This window comes from Corvus kubaryi, unplaced genomic scaffold (genome assembly GCF_017639235.1).
Source record: "Corvus kubaryi isolate FWS band 111438036 unplaced genomic scaffold, C.kubaryi_AGA036_p1.0 split1-131, whole genome shotgun sequence".
Taxonomy (NCBI): domain Eukaryota; kingdom Metazoa; phylum Chordata; class Aves; order Passeriformes; family Corvidae; genus Corvus; species Corvus kubaryi.
This window is the reverse complement of record NW_024582073.1, coordinates 2,098,766-2,115,033: the sequence shown is the minus strand read 5'-3', so window position 1 is coordinate 2,115,033 and position 16,268 is coordinate 2,098,766. Positions and strand designations below refer to the sequence as shown.

The following is a 16,268-nucleotide window of genomic DNA, read 5'->3' as shown; positions in this document are numbered from 1 at the left end:
AAAATCAAATCCATCAATTCTGTTAGGTAGCTGTAGACACACTGATTTTTCAGTGTATTTAGGAGTAACCGGAGAGATGAAGTATTTCCGTAGTGGCTCATGTTGATTTTCTACATTTATGTTGGAAATTTTAAAGGATTTTTTTACCCCTTGTACCTTTAAATCATGCCTTCTAATCTGCTCTATCAGATACCTTTTAGCATAGCTATAATGTAAGAGACTGCCAGGATCCAGGACTGCAGAATCACCTCACACTGAGTTAAGATTTTCAGTGACCTGAGGCATTGGTACAGTGCCTTCTCATAGTATCAGATACAGAAATGGGTTTTACATACGCAGAGTAATATTTTCAGGACCTGGTTGTAGAAAAGAAAACAGATGAGCTTCCATTGCCTGCAACAGGGACTTCCCTGGGTCTTCCATTCACAGCAAATACAACCATTTATTTTTAGGGTATTTTCCTACCCTTCTTAATTTGTTTTCAGCATTTTTTCTCATTCACGCTTTCAGCATTCTTCAGCAAATGGTCAGAAGCATCTGTTCAGACAACTTTCACTGACTGTATCCTACCTGCAGTAGGATACAATCATACTATTCCGAAATTCTTCCTTCCCAAAAAGGCAGATAACAGATCATGAAATGAGATGAGAGGAAAGGCAGTTGTTATAAAGGCCTATCTTCTTAGAAGATTTACAGCTTAACACCTGAAGGCCAGAAAAGACAGGCAAAATACAAGGCCCTAATCTCAAATTCATGTCATCATATTAAATATTGATAATAAATAAATACAAATAAATTCCTTATTTCAGGGGATTGGGTTAATAAATAAATAACTAAATAATTATGAAAATATTTCAAATTAACATATTGCTCTGGTTCATTTTTTTATTATTACTTTTAATCCAAACCTTTTATGTGTTAAAACTGTATCTTTTTTTTAGAGCAAGGTGGCAATTTTGTTAACAAATACAGGCCTCGTGCTTAGAAAGCTATAGAAAAAGACTGATTACGTAGGCTGAAGATCAAACATGTACGGAAAAAACACTAAATCAATTAATCACCGAGTCTGAAATCTTGGGGCAAACTAAAGGCGTCTGAAAAGCAGGTAACACATTTCGTATAGCAGGTAAAAGCAGGCTCCCATTTCGGATACCTACAGCTCAGGGACAGTGCCTGCGTGAAGAGAGGAACTGAATGAGAAGCCCGACAAATCCCCGGCCCACACCGCAGAGCAACGCGCCCACCTCTCGGCGTTTTGGGCAGGTATCATGGCAAGCTGGCCGAAAACCAGCCCTCAACATCACCTGGAAGGCCATAGAGGCCCGCAAGACTGCGGGTGCAAGGCTCCTTGGGGCTGGAGCAGACGCCGCAGGAGGGGCCGCGGGGATGCTGCCGCGGGGATGCTGCCGCGGCCGGGGCCGCCCGGCGGGACCCACCTTGGGCATCCGGATGTGCTCCATGGAGGCAGCGCCCGGCCCAGCTCCTCATGCACTGCCTGCCGCCGGCGGAGGCAGCCCTGCGCACCTGGCCTCTCCCGGCTTCCTCCGGCCCTGCTGTTAAAAAGAAATTATTATTTTTTTTTAATAATATATTTTCATTTTCTGTTTTCCTCGCGTTTTCCGGCACAGATAGGAAGGAAGAAGGGAGGATTTATTGCCGGCAGAAGACGTGCCCGTGCTGCGATGCCGGCAGGTCAGCGGCTGGCTCCACCTCCCCGGCAGCTGCCATGCGGCCCCGGCGGCGGGGATGCTCCGCGCCCGGCCCGGCCCGGCCCCGCCGCCCCGGGCACCGCCACCGCATGGTCTGCTGGCTTATCCAGAAATACATCGCTCTGCCCTTTTTTCAGGGAGGATAAGATCGGAAGCATAAAGCGAGCTCTGTCTGAGACCGCCTCCCCCCATTTTGTTTGTTCCCTGGCCCAGCGTGTACAGTAGCTCAAAGACAAAAGCTGCACTTACTGAAACTGAAGCACTGAATTTTGTTCATCTCAAGCTCTGTGTGTCCGTAATTCACGACTTTGTTGCATCCTCCGATTTGCACGAGGGAGTATTTTCTGTGACTCAGAGTTTTCAGCCTTAGGCCAGAAATGCCTTTTCACATCTTTTGCCTTACCTATTGATAGAGATGTGTTACCTCGTGGAGCAAAAAGAAATGACACTGAGATGGTTTTCCCAGTTTATCAATGTGAAGATAAAGATCAGGTATCTCTAACCATCTTTGAATTGCTGTCATTTTCAGAGCAAAAAGAGAAACTTCTCAGTGTTTATGCCAATGTGCAAATGACTAGAGGTGCTAGTATATTATTTCAGGTACACCATAAATGTAAAATGCCCAGGTCCTCTATATTGATCAAGGTATTCCAGCAATTCTTCACAGGTAAGGACTAGCCTCATTAAGGCATAGAAATAAATGTGGAGACGTGTCAAACCCCACAAAGGCCACAGCAAGAGGACTCTGCTCCAGGGCAACAGAAGCTCTCCACATATCTTCTTCTTGCCTGCAGAGAACAGAGCAAGCTTAATTTGTTTTGTGAAAGATAAAATATGGGTTGAAAATAACACGGGGTTACCAGAAAACTAAAAGGCATTTTACCCCAAGGGAAAGGGAGCAATGGGTACAGCTGTACTGGTTCCAAAGTGTCTCCAGTCCTGCCACTTTCTTGCTAGTGAATGGCTATATGAAGGGGTTTTTTCTCCATTTCTTATCCACAAAACCCAGGGCATCAAGAGAGTTTTTTTGCATCAACTCTCAGGTTAGAGGAGACAGAAGCTGTACTATCATGAGTGGAAAATAAGTCACCCCTGGATTTGACCATTCTGCTTGCTCCTCCCATTTTGGCCCATTTCTGCCCTCGTTTCTCTCATAGTTCGGCTGCTGTTATTGAGCAGGAGTGGCTGTTATAGCCAAAGTCTGAGACACCATAAAATTAATAAAAACTCTTCTTGGAGTTTCTAATCATTGCATTTCACTCTGTTCACTCAGATCTGAAATGAGGCTCGGCAATACCATTTGCTGTTTGAAAATCCACTGGATAGCATCTATAAAGGTGCATAAAGTGTGAACTTCACAAGACTCTTGTTCAATGGCATTTTTTATTCTCTATTTTAGGCCAGAGCATCAGAATCAATTAAGAATTAACCAGCCATGGAATATGTTTCCTTTGTAGCTATGGATGATGTGATTCACTGCATATATTATCATCTTTTGGCATTACCACCAATGAGTAAAGTTGGAAGAAAGCACATTTATCCTTTCAGTCCCCAGAGATGCTTTTACTCTGGTACATCTTGTGATTCATCGCAACCAAGTTCAAGTCCTACTGTTGATGTCAAGAAAACTTTCAGACATAAGTGACAATGCAGTTTGACTGCTTCACATTCATAAATAGCTGCAAAACTAAAGCATTGCTCTTCATGTAGCAATTGGTTGCTCAACATCCTGACAGAGTTTTTGGCCTATCTTGGGCTGATAAAATAATTGATGTGTGAATGCAGCTGTAAACAGAATTTAGATAAAATTTATGTCTACTGCAATTGTCACGGAAAGCTGCAGTAAGCACAGCCTTCTAAAAATTCTCAAATTTTTCATTTGCATTTCAGGCTTGTAGGTACAAAAATGCTGTTAGCGAGGATTTTCTTGTTATTTTTCTAAGTCCGTGAGAGACTTTTCTCTCTCACAGAAGAGGTAGCAGGGAATGTAAACAACCAAGCCACCTGCGACCTTGGAAAGTCTTGTTTATGGTATAGTAGAAAATATTTTGATAATGGATGTTTTAGGATTTTGGCCAATCACCCCCAAGGGGTGGCTGGTCCTTTGTCCAATTACACTGTGAAGAAAAAAGTCTATAAAAGAGTTTGTAAAATAATTAAATAAATCAATCTTGCTGCACAGTTCCTGCCTGCTGGATCTTCTCTCCTCCTCCTCCCTATGGCTGCGGGACACGGTGATATACCGTAGGAACCAGGCCTGCAGTAATACAGGCTCATGGAGACTGCTGCATCAACAGTCTGGAAATTAAATCCTCTGTAAGGGCATAACCAGAAATAACTGCTGATTACTGCTCTGACTCGACTAAGATGTAGGGGCAGGAAAATTAAATTGCCACACCTACATAGGTTTTGACCTATCTGCTGAAACTGCCAACAAAATTCTTAATTAATGTCATGTGAAGAAGGCTGGTCACTGAGGACTAGAATCATACCAGCATAATTATTTTCTATATCCTTAAGTAATAGAGTCAGCTTTCAGCCTTATCCATTAAAACCTGAACACACCTCGCTTCCAATATGTAAACATTTCTGTTATATTCAGTGGAGTCACCCAAATACTCTGACATTTTTCATACAGCCTGCCTGGCCTGGATTTGAACCATCATGTTAGATGTGGAAGGCTTTATGGATTTATTGGTATTTTCCAATTATATCTTACTTGTTTAAAGGTAATTTCCCGTGGGCTGCATTTTAATATAATACAAAATCAAAGAATATATTTATGTACTTTTAATACTTATTTTAAAGTTTATTCTACAGATTTGTAGACATAAATTAAATACTAGCACGTAGGGAAGAAATTAACTGAAAATTGGTGGTATAACAGCTTTGTTGCTGGGACAGCTATAGCCAAGGTGACAGAATCCTCCAAGCAAAGAGTCTGATATATGGGATGAAGATGTGGAGATTTGGGTCAGCCCATCTTACTGTGGGCTAGAGGCAAACAGCAGTGGTTTGAGTGCAGCCCTGGGTTTGTGCATAAGGAATGGAGCTTAAAAAAGCCCAGCTTAACATCTCACCAAGGAAATGCTTCTGGACCCATTGATGGCAAAAAGTGGTTTGTGGGCATCGACTCTTTCTCATGCAATCCATCATACAGGTCTTTGTCCATTATTTGTTGAAAATTGCACACAAACCAAATATGGCTATATAAAAGTCAACTGACTTTCTTATCAGTTCTCTTCTAATGAAAATATCCAGTAAGATGCATGGCAAAATAGACTTTGTATAGTAGAAAAAGGGAAACAGTACCACTTTTTACCATAAAGAACAGTACATTAATACCTTTTTGAATATATCTACACCAGTAATACACCCTGTAACTTATAACTACTTTGTAGTTTCAAAATTCTTTTCTTCCACAATTTCACAATACTGCTTTGTTGTTTTAACCCCTTCATAAGATAAAAACCAGCCCAATAATTTCTTAGCATTATGGAATCTTTAAGTTTTGGAAAAGGCCTCTAAGACAATTGTGTCCAGCCATTAACCTGACCATGCTACCATTAAACATAATACCCAATCTAAACCTTCCCTGGCACAGCCTGGGTCCGTTTCCTCTCATCCTGTCACTTGCTACCTGAGAGAAGAGACCAGCCCTCATCTGGCAACAATGTCCTTTCAGGTAGTTGTAGGGAGTGATAAAGTCTCCCCGAGCCTTCTTTTCTCCAGGATAAACGACCCCAGCTCCCTCAGCTGCTCTGCTCCTCATACAACTTGTTCTTGTTATTTACTTTTGTCATGGTTTTTCATGCCACTTGTCAAATGATAAATATTCATTCTATTGGAACATGTTTACACCTGGGATAATAAGTACCATGGATTCAGAAACAGTGTGTCTGTTTATATTTGTTTCATAACTTTTGAACTTTTTCAGGGAACATGCAACTTTCTCCTGAAAAGTGACTTGGACAGACAGACTTCACCCCCAGTTAATATAGCAAGAACTGCATGTGACAAGGATGCGAGGAGCAGCTTCCACTTTATTGTTTAACTTGACTGTTACTAGGTTTGACCTTTTAACTTTTTCTTCCAGAATGGCTCAAAGTCTTTGATTTGGCCTTGTTATAAAACACTGTTACATTGTTATGAAAGCAAATATTTTTTGCAGGAAAAAATACCAACCTACTTCTGGAAATTGGAATGGTTTTGATGCTTTTCTGCAGACAAACAAACTGATATTTATATCATATAACATACCATATAACATTGTGATACATAATACAACATGCATGATATCTGGCCAGGTTTGTGGTAACTGGCCTGAAACGCATAGTAGAGAAACAAAATAGACAAAACTCTAGAATTACTCAGGATATATGTCCAGTTACTTACATGAGGATTTCACAAATTGAAGAAACAGGTATGATTATGCCAAAGTGATAACTGTTGATTAAATAAGAGCATTTCAAGATTAGACTACTCACTCCTGTTACTCTGAAAATGCTGCATTTTTCATAACAAAGCTTGTAAGCACAACCAGCTGGAGATAGAGTGGGGGAAGTTCAGCCATGATGTCCTGGAGCTGGTATTTGTCATATCACACACAGCAGTTTAAGGAAAGCTTAGCAAATACAGGAAGGGGTCGGTTGTTACAATATGGATCGTAAGGGCAAAAAGGAGAGAAGTGCTTCATAATATAGCCAGTAGAGAAACAAAAGCTCCTAAACTCTTGAAGTGATGAAATAGTGGTTTTGAAAATCCATAGGTACAGATATTTTACCCTAAGCTGTTTTGCCAGTTAGATAATCCAGTGAAGAGCAATTCCTTCATCTTGGCCTTTGCTGCTTCTCAGCAGGATGCTGCTGTAATGGGAACTGGGAACCTGTAAGTGTGGGCTCCCATGCACCAGCTATGTCTGAGTATATCTGAGCAGGTCTGCTCCTATGTTAAATGTCCAGCTGTGTGGAGAAACTTAGAAAGAAGGATGAGTTATTAATTTTTAAAGAACTTACTTTTCATTAAGACCTAGCAGAAAAATGTGTTTCTTCCACTTAAAAGTGGGAATTCAGTGTTTTGAAAGTGACTTTACTACAGGGTCAGGTATCAACCCTGAGTAACAGTGAGTAATTGAATTCTTCTTGAGAAGTTTTAGGAAGCTTTACAGCTCTTTACAGCAGGGATTCTCCAAACTGTAGCATCTGTGATATTCTGACTACCTTTACACTAGCTTGTCCCGAATCTTAGGCAGGAAATACTCCCTTAAATGATATTAAAGAATAAAAATAACTTTAAAAAAATATATATTGTTAAAAACACCTTTATCTTAACCCATTTCCATTGAAACATTCAGTCAGAGGCTCAGCAACAACTTAGGAGAATAAAGATATAAAGCTCAAAGCAGACTGCAACTGTGTGTAGTCTGAAGCAGTATTTTTCAATGAAAAATAACATCATGATAACAAGGCAGCTTCCAACACTTTCATAAAGAAAATTTTCTTAACTTATGGGACCATACTAATGGTCTGCTCAGAGCATTTTTCCCAACATGAAGAAAAAGATACAGATATGGTATATTTGGGTTTAGGGGACAAAAACTAGAGACGAAAAAAAAAGTGGATAACATAGGAAATGTATTCCCTGTACTTTGTGTAAGAATTAGGTAAAGCTATGTTTAAAATACTGAAGAGTTAGTTTATCTTGAAGCTTCCCATTGACCTATGATGATCAGAATTCAGTGAAGCAATTGTGCTTTTATAGTCACGATTACATGAGTGTGTGATAGCTGTAAATTAATTTTGATTACTCTCCAAATTTCACAGAAACTACAATGCTGTATGAACTGAAATTTTTTTTAAAAATTACATTTGTTTCCCAAAAATGTATAATAAAACCCTCACTGAAATGCAGTTTTGTACTTCAAATTCACACCATACGAAAGTATATATTTGAGATAAATAATTTGTGTCTCTCTGCCTCTAAAAAGAAACCTTAAGATTAGGCTTTTTTTTTTTTTTTTTTTTTTTAGTATGATGCTGAAGCCAAACACAGTTCTTCAAATGTCTTGGCAGAACAACTTAAACTGATGTGATTCCTACCATCTGGCTGACATGCAGGCATCACAATAAGTGGCCAGAATCAGTTTTGGCTGCCTCACGCTTCCTGAAATCCTTCTGAATTTCAAGTGATTGCCTTGGCCCCTTATCTACCATAGGATTATGGAAATAAACTGACACTGTGGAAGCTTTCAGTGAAGTCTCAGTAAACTTCTGTGGTAAAGGGGCTCAGAATACATGGTAATCTTTAAGCTACTGACAAGCAATTTAGTTTTTGAGAAATAGCTGATTAAGCAAGGGTCATAAAAACCTCAGTGTTCAGACTGAAAGGGTGTTATGATTAAATTCATGTGTGCTTTTACAAAAATTTGCACATTTTTATTTATTTATTTGCACATTTAATTCACTTCGTTTCACCTTGTCAGTATTACTGCCCAGGTGAAACATTACTGCTGCTTGGGTTTAGGAAAAAAGTTAAATTTTGGGGTGTGTTCTGAAGAAAGTTCAAACTGCTTCTGGCATTCCTGGGCTGAAAGCCCTGAAGCACAGGAAATTTCTTTTCTCTAACTCTTGAAATTTTCTCACCCTGTGTAGTATTAAATTTGTGTTCTTTATCTCTGTCAATTATTTTCATGAGAACATAGCATTTGATGTAATCTGTTCCCAGAGTGGAATGTCCAGAGTATTGTTACAAAATACTTTTGCTCATTGGTCACAGGGTGCATGAATTATCATGGTTGAATGGTCCTCATCTGAGTGGAAAGGATGCGATGTCTAGGAAAAAATATCTGTGAGATGAGATGTATCATTAACTTCTGATAGTTATGGACATGGTTGTACAAAACTGCCCACTTTGAGTCAACAGTTATAAAAGCAAATTAGTTTACAGTTAACAGTTAACTAACTTAATGGCTACAGTCAACTCATAAAGCACACGACTACACTGTGTTTTTTGCTGCATGTCATAACATGAGCCACTGAACTGGGTTGTTATTTGCCAGCTTACATCTCTAATGCTGCTCATCTACATCTGTACTAGTATCAAGAGAACCATTCACATCCTAATGTCTCAAGCTATGCCATGCCTTGGTGCCCACACAGGGCAGACCTCTCGTGTCTGTGCTCACTAGCCACCTGCCTCGTGCATTTTATACATCACTGGGTTATGTAAGAGCAATGCTTTTGAGTCTTGTCCTTTCTAGTCCTTCCCTCTGCCTCGGGGCTGCTGCTGTTTTTCAAGTCAGGCTATGGCAACTGGCCTGATGCTGTTGGACTCCCCAGAGGGGACCCCAACATATATCCAAATCTGATCATCATGCAGAAACTGCTGCTACTGCAGCTGGAAGAGTCTGCTGAGGAAATACTCCTTAAAGAGCAGAATGCTGTGTCCTGGCCTGAGCTTTGGTTGGAATCCTCTATGGCAGGGGATTCTCAGAGGCAGATTTCTCCTCAGAGGCAGAAAATATTTCGTCTCTATAAAGCTAGGAATGGGACATATCATTGTATCCCAAGCTGACTGTCAGGGCTGAAAGCAGAACTTGCATGTATGAAGGTTCACATCGGAAAGCCTCCATTTCTAGTTACTTTCTGCTCTTCAGAAGCACCAATATCCTCCCTTTTCCTAATTTCTCTCTGTGGAGAAGAGGTTGGAAACAGGAAAACAAACTTTTTTCTTGAAAGGATTTAACTTTATGTCCTATGTGGCTTCAAAACAGCTGTTCTTCACTCAGTTTAGGCGGTGGAGTGCTCCGGCCTTACCTCCTCCCCAGCTGGCGTGGACTTAAGATTGGATTTTTTGTGAATCTTCACCATGACTCATCACACTTAAATTTTTGTCCCATCAGTGTACACACTGTTAGAGATGGACTGTTTTCCTGAGGAAGATGGTCTGTTTCCATAGGCCCTGCTCCTTCTTTCATTTGAGGTTCTGTAAATCTATAGAGGGTGCTTACTGGACAATGCCATCCCTGCCATGCCAAATAGGATCTAACAGTAGTCAGGCAGCTGATGGAAGTTACACAAAACACTCAACCTTTTTTCTGCTGAGCTGTCAATGACACAAGGTCTCTGACAATCTTTGAGTCATCCAGCTTTGAACTGATTAGCTTGTCAGTGTGACTGAACTGCAGGAAGATGTTTTCCTTGCTTGTGGGACTATGGGGAAAGATATCCCAGACATAAGCCCTCAGGAAACGTTAGCAAAAACAGAGCTGAGAAGAAGAGGTGTGCAAACACTACTTCACCGTGGTTTTACTCATAAGCAGAACACACGTTATTCCTTTCAGATGTAACTGGTGTGGGGTTTGTGGTTGGGTTTGGTGTTTTTTGGGGGTTTTTTGGGTTGTTTTTTTTTATTTATTTATGCCAAGCTATTTTCCATAATCCCAAGGAGCAATGTCACTTTGGCAGAGGGGGAAGAACATGATTAGGTTGAGGGAACACATGCATAGCTATATGGATCATTTTTCATTAGAAAACTTCCAATATGACTATAAACTTCATCCATAGCTGCCACAAAGCCAAGCTGTCAGTGCTCTATAAAGCACAGGAAACTGCATTAGAGACTCCTGTTCTCCTATGTCAACATGATGTATCTAGAACACATATAGTCCTGGAAGCTGCTTGAGGTATTCATGCCCTGCCCAGCAGAGAGTACCTTCCCCTTTCTGTCCTTCCTGATGTTGCAGGGACAGTGGTTGAGGAGGAGTTTAATGATTCAGCTGTTGTGATAGCATTTCAAAGTTGACATCCCAGAGTCTGGACCCTCATATAAAGATCAGATGATAAACCTTCTGACATAGAATCTTCCTTATTGCAAATAGGGTGTCACAGATTCTTGTGCTGTTAACGTGTGGCAAGCTGCCCCATGGTACCTGCTGTGGTTCCTGACTTGCCTTTGTCTTCTTCAGTGTGAATCAGAATCCCTGGGTGAGCCTGACATACACAAACCCCAGAAAGCTCTTTGGCTGTCTTCTATCAACAACATCTCCAGTCCTTTGCTAACATTACTAAGTAATTATGTGAGCTTTATTCTAGTCCCCAGCTCACTCTTCTGTGTCCCATAGGCATCTTCTTTCTTGCTGAGAATTAACAGGACAGTAAAGATTAGGGCCAAATCCTGAAGTGGCTGCTCTCTGGCACGCAGAACTTAAGTTTTTTAGCACACTGCTTGGTGGTTCTCATGAGGATTGTGGGCATCTTAGGGCGTTCCTGAGAACAGACTGCTCTCGGAAAATTTTGGGATTGTTTCAGAGGGAGAGAGAAAATTGCACTTGGCAATTCATGTTTCTACACAGTCAAGGAGTGCTCAACTACAAAAATTTCCTCCCAGCAGTTCCCAGTAAGTCTGAGGTGGATCTAGTTTCACTGTCTCTTGACTACATCTGATGGGCACAAGAAGGGAGAGGAAGAGAGAGGGAAAAATTTGCCAGATTGATAAGGTAGAGGTACTTGTGGACTGGTGTTTGAGGAACAGATTCCCTGCCTTCTTGTTTTACAGAAGTTACACTTCAGAAGTGTCTGTATGTAGTATTTATTACATACTGGTACATGGAAAATATATTTCAGAGAACAATTTCTCTAAATTTCCAAGTGTCTAAGCCTAGCTTCTGTACTATAAACTCTATTATCTTAGAAAATTTTTATATTAATTGAATTATTTGAAGTCTTAACCTTACTGCTGTGTTTTGCTAGAGGGAAAGTTCAGCATTTGTGGAATCATTCAAGAAAATACTGGGATTCAATATAACTTTTTTTTTTTTAGATGTTTTGGCTTTTTAGTTCTTGTGAAGGATATTTTTTCTTGTGAAGGTTTCTACTGTTTGTTGGACAAGCCCTTTATTGGAATATTTCCAAAACCAAAGGAGTCAATTAATTTGTTTCATATTCCAGTGACCTTTTAAATGTTCGTCTTTAAATCTGTATTTGTTGAAAAGTATGGTTATTTTATTTGTTTGGATTTTGTTTCTCTTCTTAATATAATGCAGAAATGGACAAAAGAAATATGGCTTACATGAGAGAAATACAGAGACAGTAAGAAATACTCCTGGTATATGGAACTTACAAGAAACAAAAACCTCAAAAAATTTAGTTTTAAAAAGAACCCTCTCCAGATATCCTAAAGATTTATTTGAAGTGAACCTTTAGAGATACCAAAGGTCTGTCTTCACAAGTGAACATTTTTAGCATGACAGTAAAAAATTTGTCAAGTTAAGAAAGATAAGGGGGTCCTCCACTGATTTGCCTGAGACTTAATTGAGTTGATTAAACGGTGCAGAAATGCACTTTTTTGGGGAAGACCTGATGTTTTCACTAGGCTGTCACTTATTAACACCCAAGTACATTTTTACTGTGAAGGATAATATGCCACTGTGTTATTTTTTGTTCATTTCAACGTGATAATCAAAACATAATTTTTGGTATCTGACAGGGAAGATAAATGGAGGATATGAAAAGCAGATGCCTAAATGAAACTACATAGTCTTAATTTCTATTGTCTAAATCTCTTTCCATATTTGATATTGGTAAATATATTACATTGGTATGTTTTCCAGTTAAATAAACAATCAGTCAAACAAAGCCCTTGAGGGCTTATTTAAATAGAAATATGTGATGTGTATTTAGAACAGTAGAAATCCAAGGTCTGTGTAATTTAGGACCTTGTGTAATTTTCTGGTTGGTAAATCACATGTGGTCTCCCTCACAGCAGTGACCTTAGTTAGATTTTGATATGGCAATAAATGTAGGCATAAATCATAATAAACTTCATGCCACAACATTTCTAGGAAATGAAAATTCACAGTCTACACCAACTCCATCATAAACTCATTTTTCCAGCATGCATTACATTAACAATTCATCAATTAATTCTATTTGCCATATGATCCAATGCTTTACTATTAACATAAGTAAGTAAATTGCAATATGAACTACAGACTAGAAGGTTGGGGTTTTTTCATTCTTTTGAGAAATCCTTTTGTGGGTGCTTCTCTTTGTTATACTCTTTGTTGATACATATTGAAGGGATTAGGAATTCTGGCTGTCGTCTGGACAGCTTAGTGGGTTCTCAGAAGTTGTGCAATCAGATTCTTCATTTCCTAGATGATTTTTGTAAAATTAACTAGAAACAAATTGCAGGATTAACTGATTTCTTAGCCAGTAACACTCTGCACTTAAAAAGTGTGACAGCTCCCTCTTCACCAGGTGAATAGAGGAGACAAGTTGCAACAACTAAGAGGCAGCAAAGGCATGAGCACTGGAAGTCTTCAGGAAAAGATACTCTGAAGTAGCATTGCCAGTAATAAAATGTCCACATAAATACACGTAAATCATACTGCCCGGGGCCAAGCCTTGCTCCAAAAATTATTGTATGAAGGTCAACCTACCAAACCGCGTTGTTCCATAGGTTAGAGCAAAACTAAGCAAGGAGACAAACAGCTTTTCTACTCCAGGATGCGACATGGTTATAGCAGACAGTGCTTCTCATGATTTCATCCGTAGTTCTCTTCTTACAAGCACGCTAAGGTTTACCTTAGCACCTTGGTAACTATAGATCTTGGAGCAGATATTTTAAATACCATAAAGACAATGGCAGTATGCTCTCCCACTATGAAACTCCCATCAAGTTGACCTGGTCCATGATTCCATTCAGGAAGATTATTCTACAACATCGAATTAAATAAAGATTTCTACTCACAGGTTTTTCAATAGATTTCAATGCTAGGTATTTGCTGGAGCCTGGTACACATTACGATATTTTCCCTGAGAATTTAGAGCTGTCATATTACTCAAAGGACAGAAAATGCTGTAGTCAGACATAAACGGTATATCAGAAGAAATATAAAAACCATATTTTATTTCATCATTTTGTATATGAATACTCTGAGGTTTCCCTTTTGGTTTTCTTGTTGGGATTTTTTTTGTTGTTGTTTTTTGTTTTAATTTGCATTTAACAAGGCTGTTTACGTCATAGGAATTGTCGTGCTTGTTCTTACTGGCAGTAGAGTGTGAGGTAGTTGCTTTTTCTCTGTGTGATTTTCCTGATCTGTACAAATTGAGACATTCCTAGTTTTTAAAATAAAAACTGGTAAAAAAATAGCTATTTTTCAGAAGTTTTCTGCCACCGTCTCTCCTCTTGATTGTAACCTTTGACATAGAACTAAATAGTGGCAAGTTTGAGGCCACTTTTTAAAAGCATCTTGCTAAAATTAGTCTTATTTGGAGGGTATGAATGAGAATGGGGTGAAAGCTCCTATTCCGCAGAATGAGTCATGACAAATGTATCAGAGTATTGTTGGGAGGAAGTACACCAAAATCTCTTTCAAGATGAATAAAACAAACAAACAAACCAAAACAAAACAAAAAAGCCAAAAAAACCCCAAAACAACAAAAAACACACCAAAAACCCCCACATAAGTAGCACTTAAGAATAGAAAATATATTTCTGTTATTGTTGGTAGATGACACATTGTATAAGACAGCTGCAAGTCTTCACTTCTCTGAACAATCCCCATCCTCCTCCACCCTGAACTACTCTTTCCCTTTTAATGGATGATTTTGTTTCTTTATTAGGAATCTAATTCTGCAATACACTAAACTCACCCAGACTCAAGGGGCTTTAATTGGGAGGATTAAAGTGCATTAGAGAATCACAGAACCATAGAATATGCTGAGTTGGAAGGGACCCAACAGGACCACCGAATCCAATTCCTGACCCTGCACAGGACATCCCAAGAATCTTCCCAGGGGGTATGCAACACCTTACAAAATTGAAACCTGAATAAAAGGCACTTCTCTTTGAACAGGTTTCCAGTCAGTACATATATCCAATGAATGAGAATGTCTGAGTTGGCACCTTCAGTATTATGATACATACAGTCTTTGTCACCTTTTTACAATCAGGTTTAACATAAATACCTCTTACAGCAAGTGCTCAGTGTCTGAACCTCATTCTTTTAGTCTTTGCATGACTTGAGTTGGAACAGCAGTGAACTTATTGTATCCTTGTGATGTATGGGTGAAGAGGTCAGCAAAACTCTTTTGCTTCTGTTGTCACTCCAATGCTCTCTCCTTTTTGAAAAGGAGAGGAAAAACAACTAACTTGCAGCAAATCCATCTATGACACAGTTCACATTAATTCACTTTAGGCCCAGAACTTCAGGGGCTGATTTGAAAAACTCCATAGGTACTCAATGCAGGCTGGAGGGAAGCATTCAGTGCACCTACACTACACTGCTGCTCTGACTGATGCTCTGAAGGAGACAAGAGAAGAAAACTAGATAAGTTAGAAGCCTGCAGTTCTATAGTGTGAATGTTATGGGTAGCGTAAAAGAGGAGTAACATCGATTCATCTCTCTGACATTGCTGAATCACAGTCCTGTCAAAGTATTCTGATAACAAGCTGGGCAAGACTCAGCATCAGTGGGAAGCTGCTCATGCAAGCTGAAGTGACAATGATAGCCTGAGCCACTTTTGGATGACCTTCACCACTTTCTGATTTCTCTGAGAGGAGCTGGCTCCCACATTGCACTGCCAGATCCATCCCCACTCCCATATGTGATCATCAGTCCCTGTGGACAAGAAGACTGACACAGCTTGTACAGGCTAACTATTAATGTGCAGTAACACTTCTGGCTTCTATACTGGGCATGGGAAAGTCCATCCTGAATAGATTGATGTGTTGGAAATGTGCCTAGCAATACAGAAAGCCTGAAGTTTTTGTTAGTTTTTTTATTCTATTCCATTTTCCAGCAGTCTTGATTTTTTGGCAAATTTCTATGTACTCTGATGGTTGATTTTTCCCACAAAACTGGAGAGTTCATAAAAAGTTTAATATTCAGGAACTGTACCTGGTCTGACTTTTAAAGGCAGTCAATTTTCCTTACTAACATCTCAAGGCAGTGAATATGGCAATGGGATTAAGGGCAGGGGGTGAAGTGAAGAGAGAGAAAGAGAGGGAGAGGGAGAGAGAGAGAGGAGAGAGAGAAAGAGAGAGAAAGCTTCCGTAAGTTTTTGGCTGCTGCAAAGAGAGAGTCTCACCTAAACAGCAAGCTGCAATGTGAGCACAACATCTACTAGAGGCCAGGGAATCTGACATGAGATGGTGTGGGAGAAATCCAAGATCTCTCTTCTTGAACCCAGTTACTTCAGTAAACCAAACAATATGCATTTTCTGTCTTTCTGCTGCAGCTAGTTTCCTGTCGGGGTCTCCTCTCCCCGCCGTGTAGCCCTGGGAGAGGGGCCCTGAGGAGAGACACGGGGTTTCCCTGCCCCTGCTCAGCCTCGTTCCCATTGGTTGGTTTGTGTTCCCTGCGCGGGCAGAAGGACCCTTGGTCCCGTGACTGGAACAGTTCCTCGGCAGAGCTCCGGCCATGCGTCTGGAGAAATAAACATCTCTGAAACATCTAGCAAGAATCTGTCTGTCCATATATATTTCCTTTCCACGGGACTCCTGGTTTGATATATATATATCCCCACTGCAACAGTTTCCCTTTCACTTGAGCAG

The 16,268-nt window shown here is 39.9% G+C and overlaps 1 protein-coding gene across 5 annotated transcripts in view; it reads right to left on the bottom strand.

Annotated features, from left to right (window-relative positions):
* MTMR7 (myotubularin related protein 7) overlaps positions 1–2,099 on the bottom strand; it is a 43,360-nt gene extending 41,261 nt beyond the window's left edge. For 2 of the 5 annotated variants that reach the window (XM_042053752.1, XM_042053754.1), the window contains exon 1: positions 1,437–1,746. Coding sequence is in view for 4 of the 5 variants with exons in the window: in XM_042053754.1 (XP_041909688.1) it covers positions 1,437–1,460 (24 nt within the window). In the remaining variant the exon portion in view is untranslated. Of the gene's footprint in view, positions 1–1,436; positions 1,747–1,958 lie in introns of those variants that run through there. The other 3 variants (XM_042053751.1, XM_042053753.1, XM_042053750.1) reach the window with 3 other exon arrangements.
* Between the last annotated feature and the right edge of the window lie 14,169 nt (positions 2,100–16,268).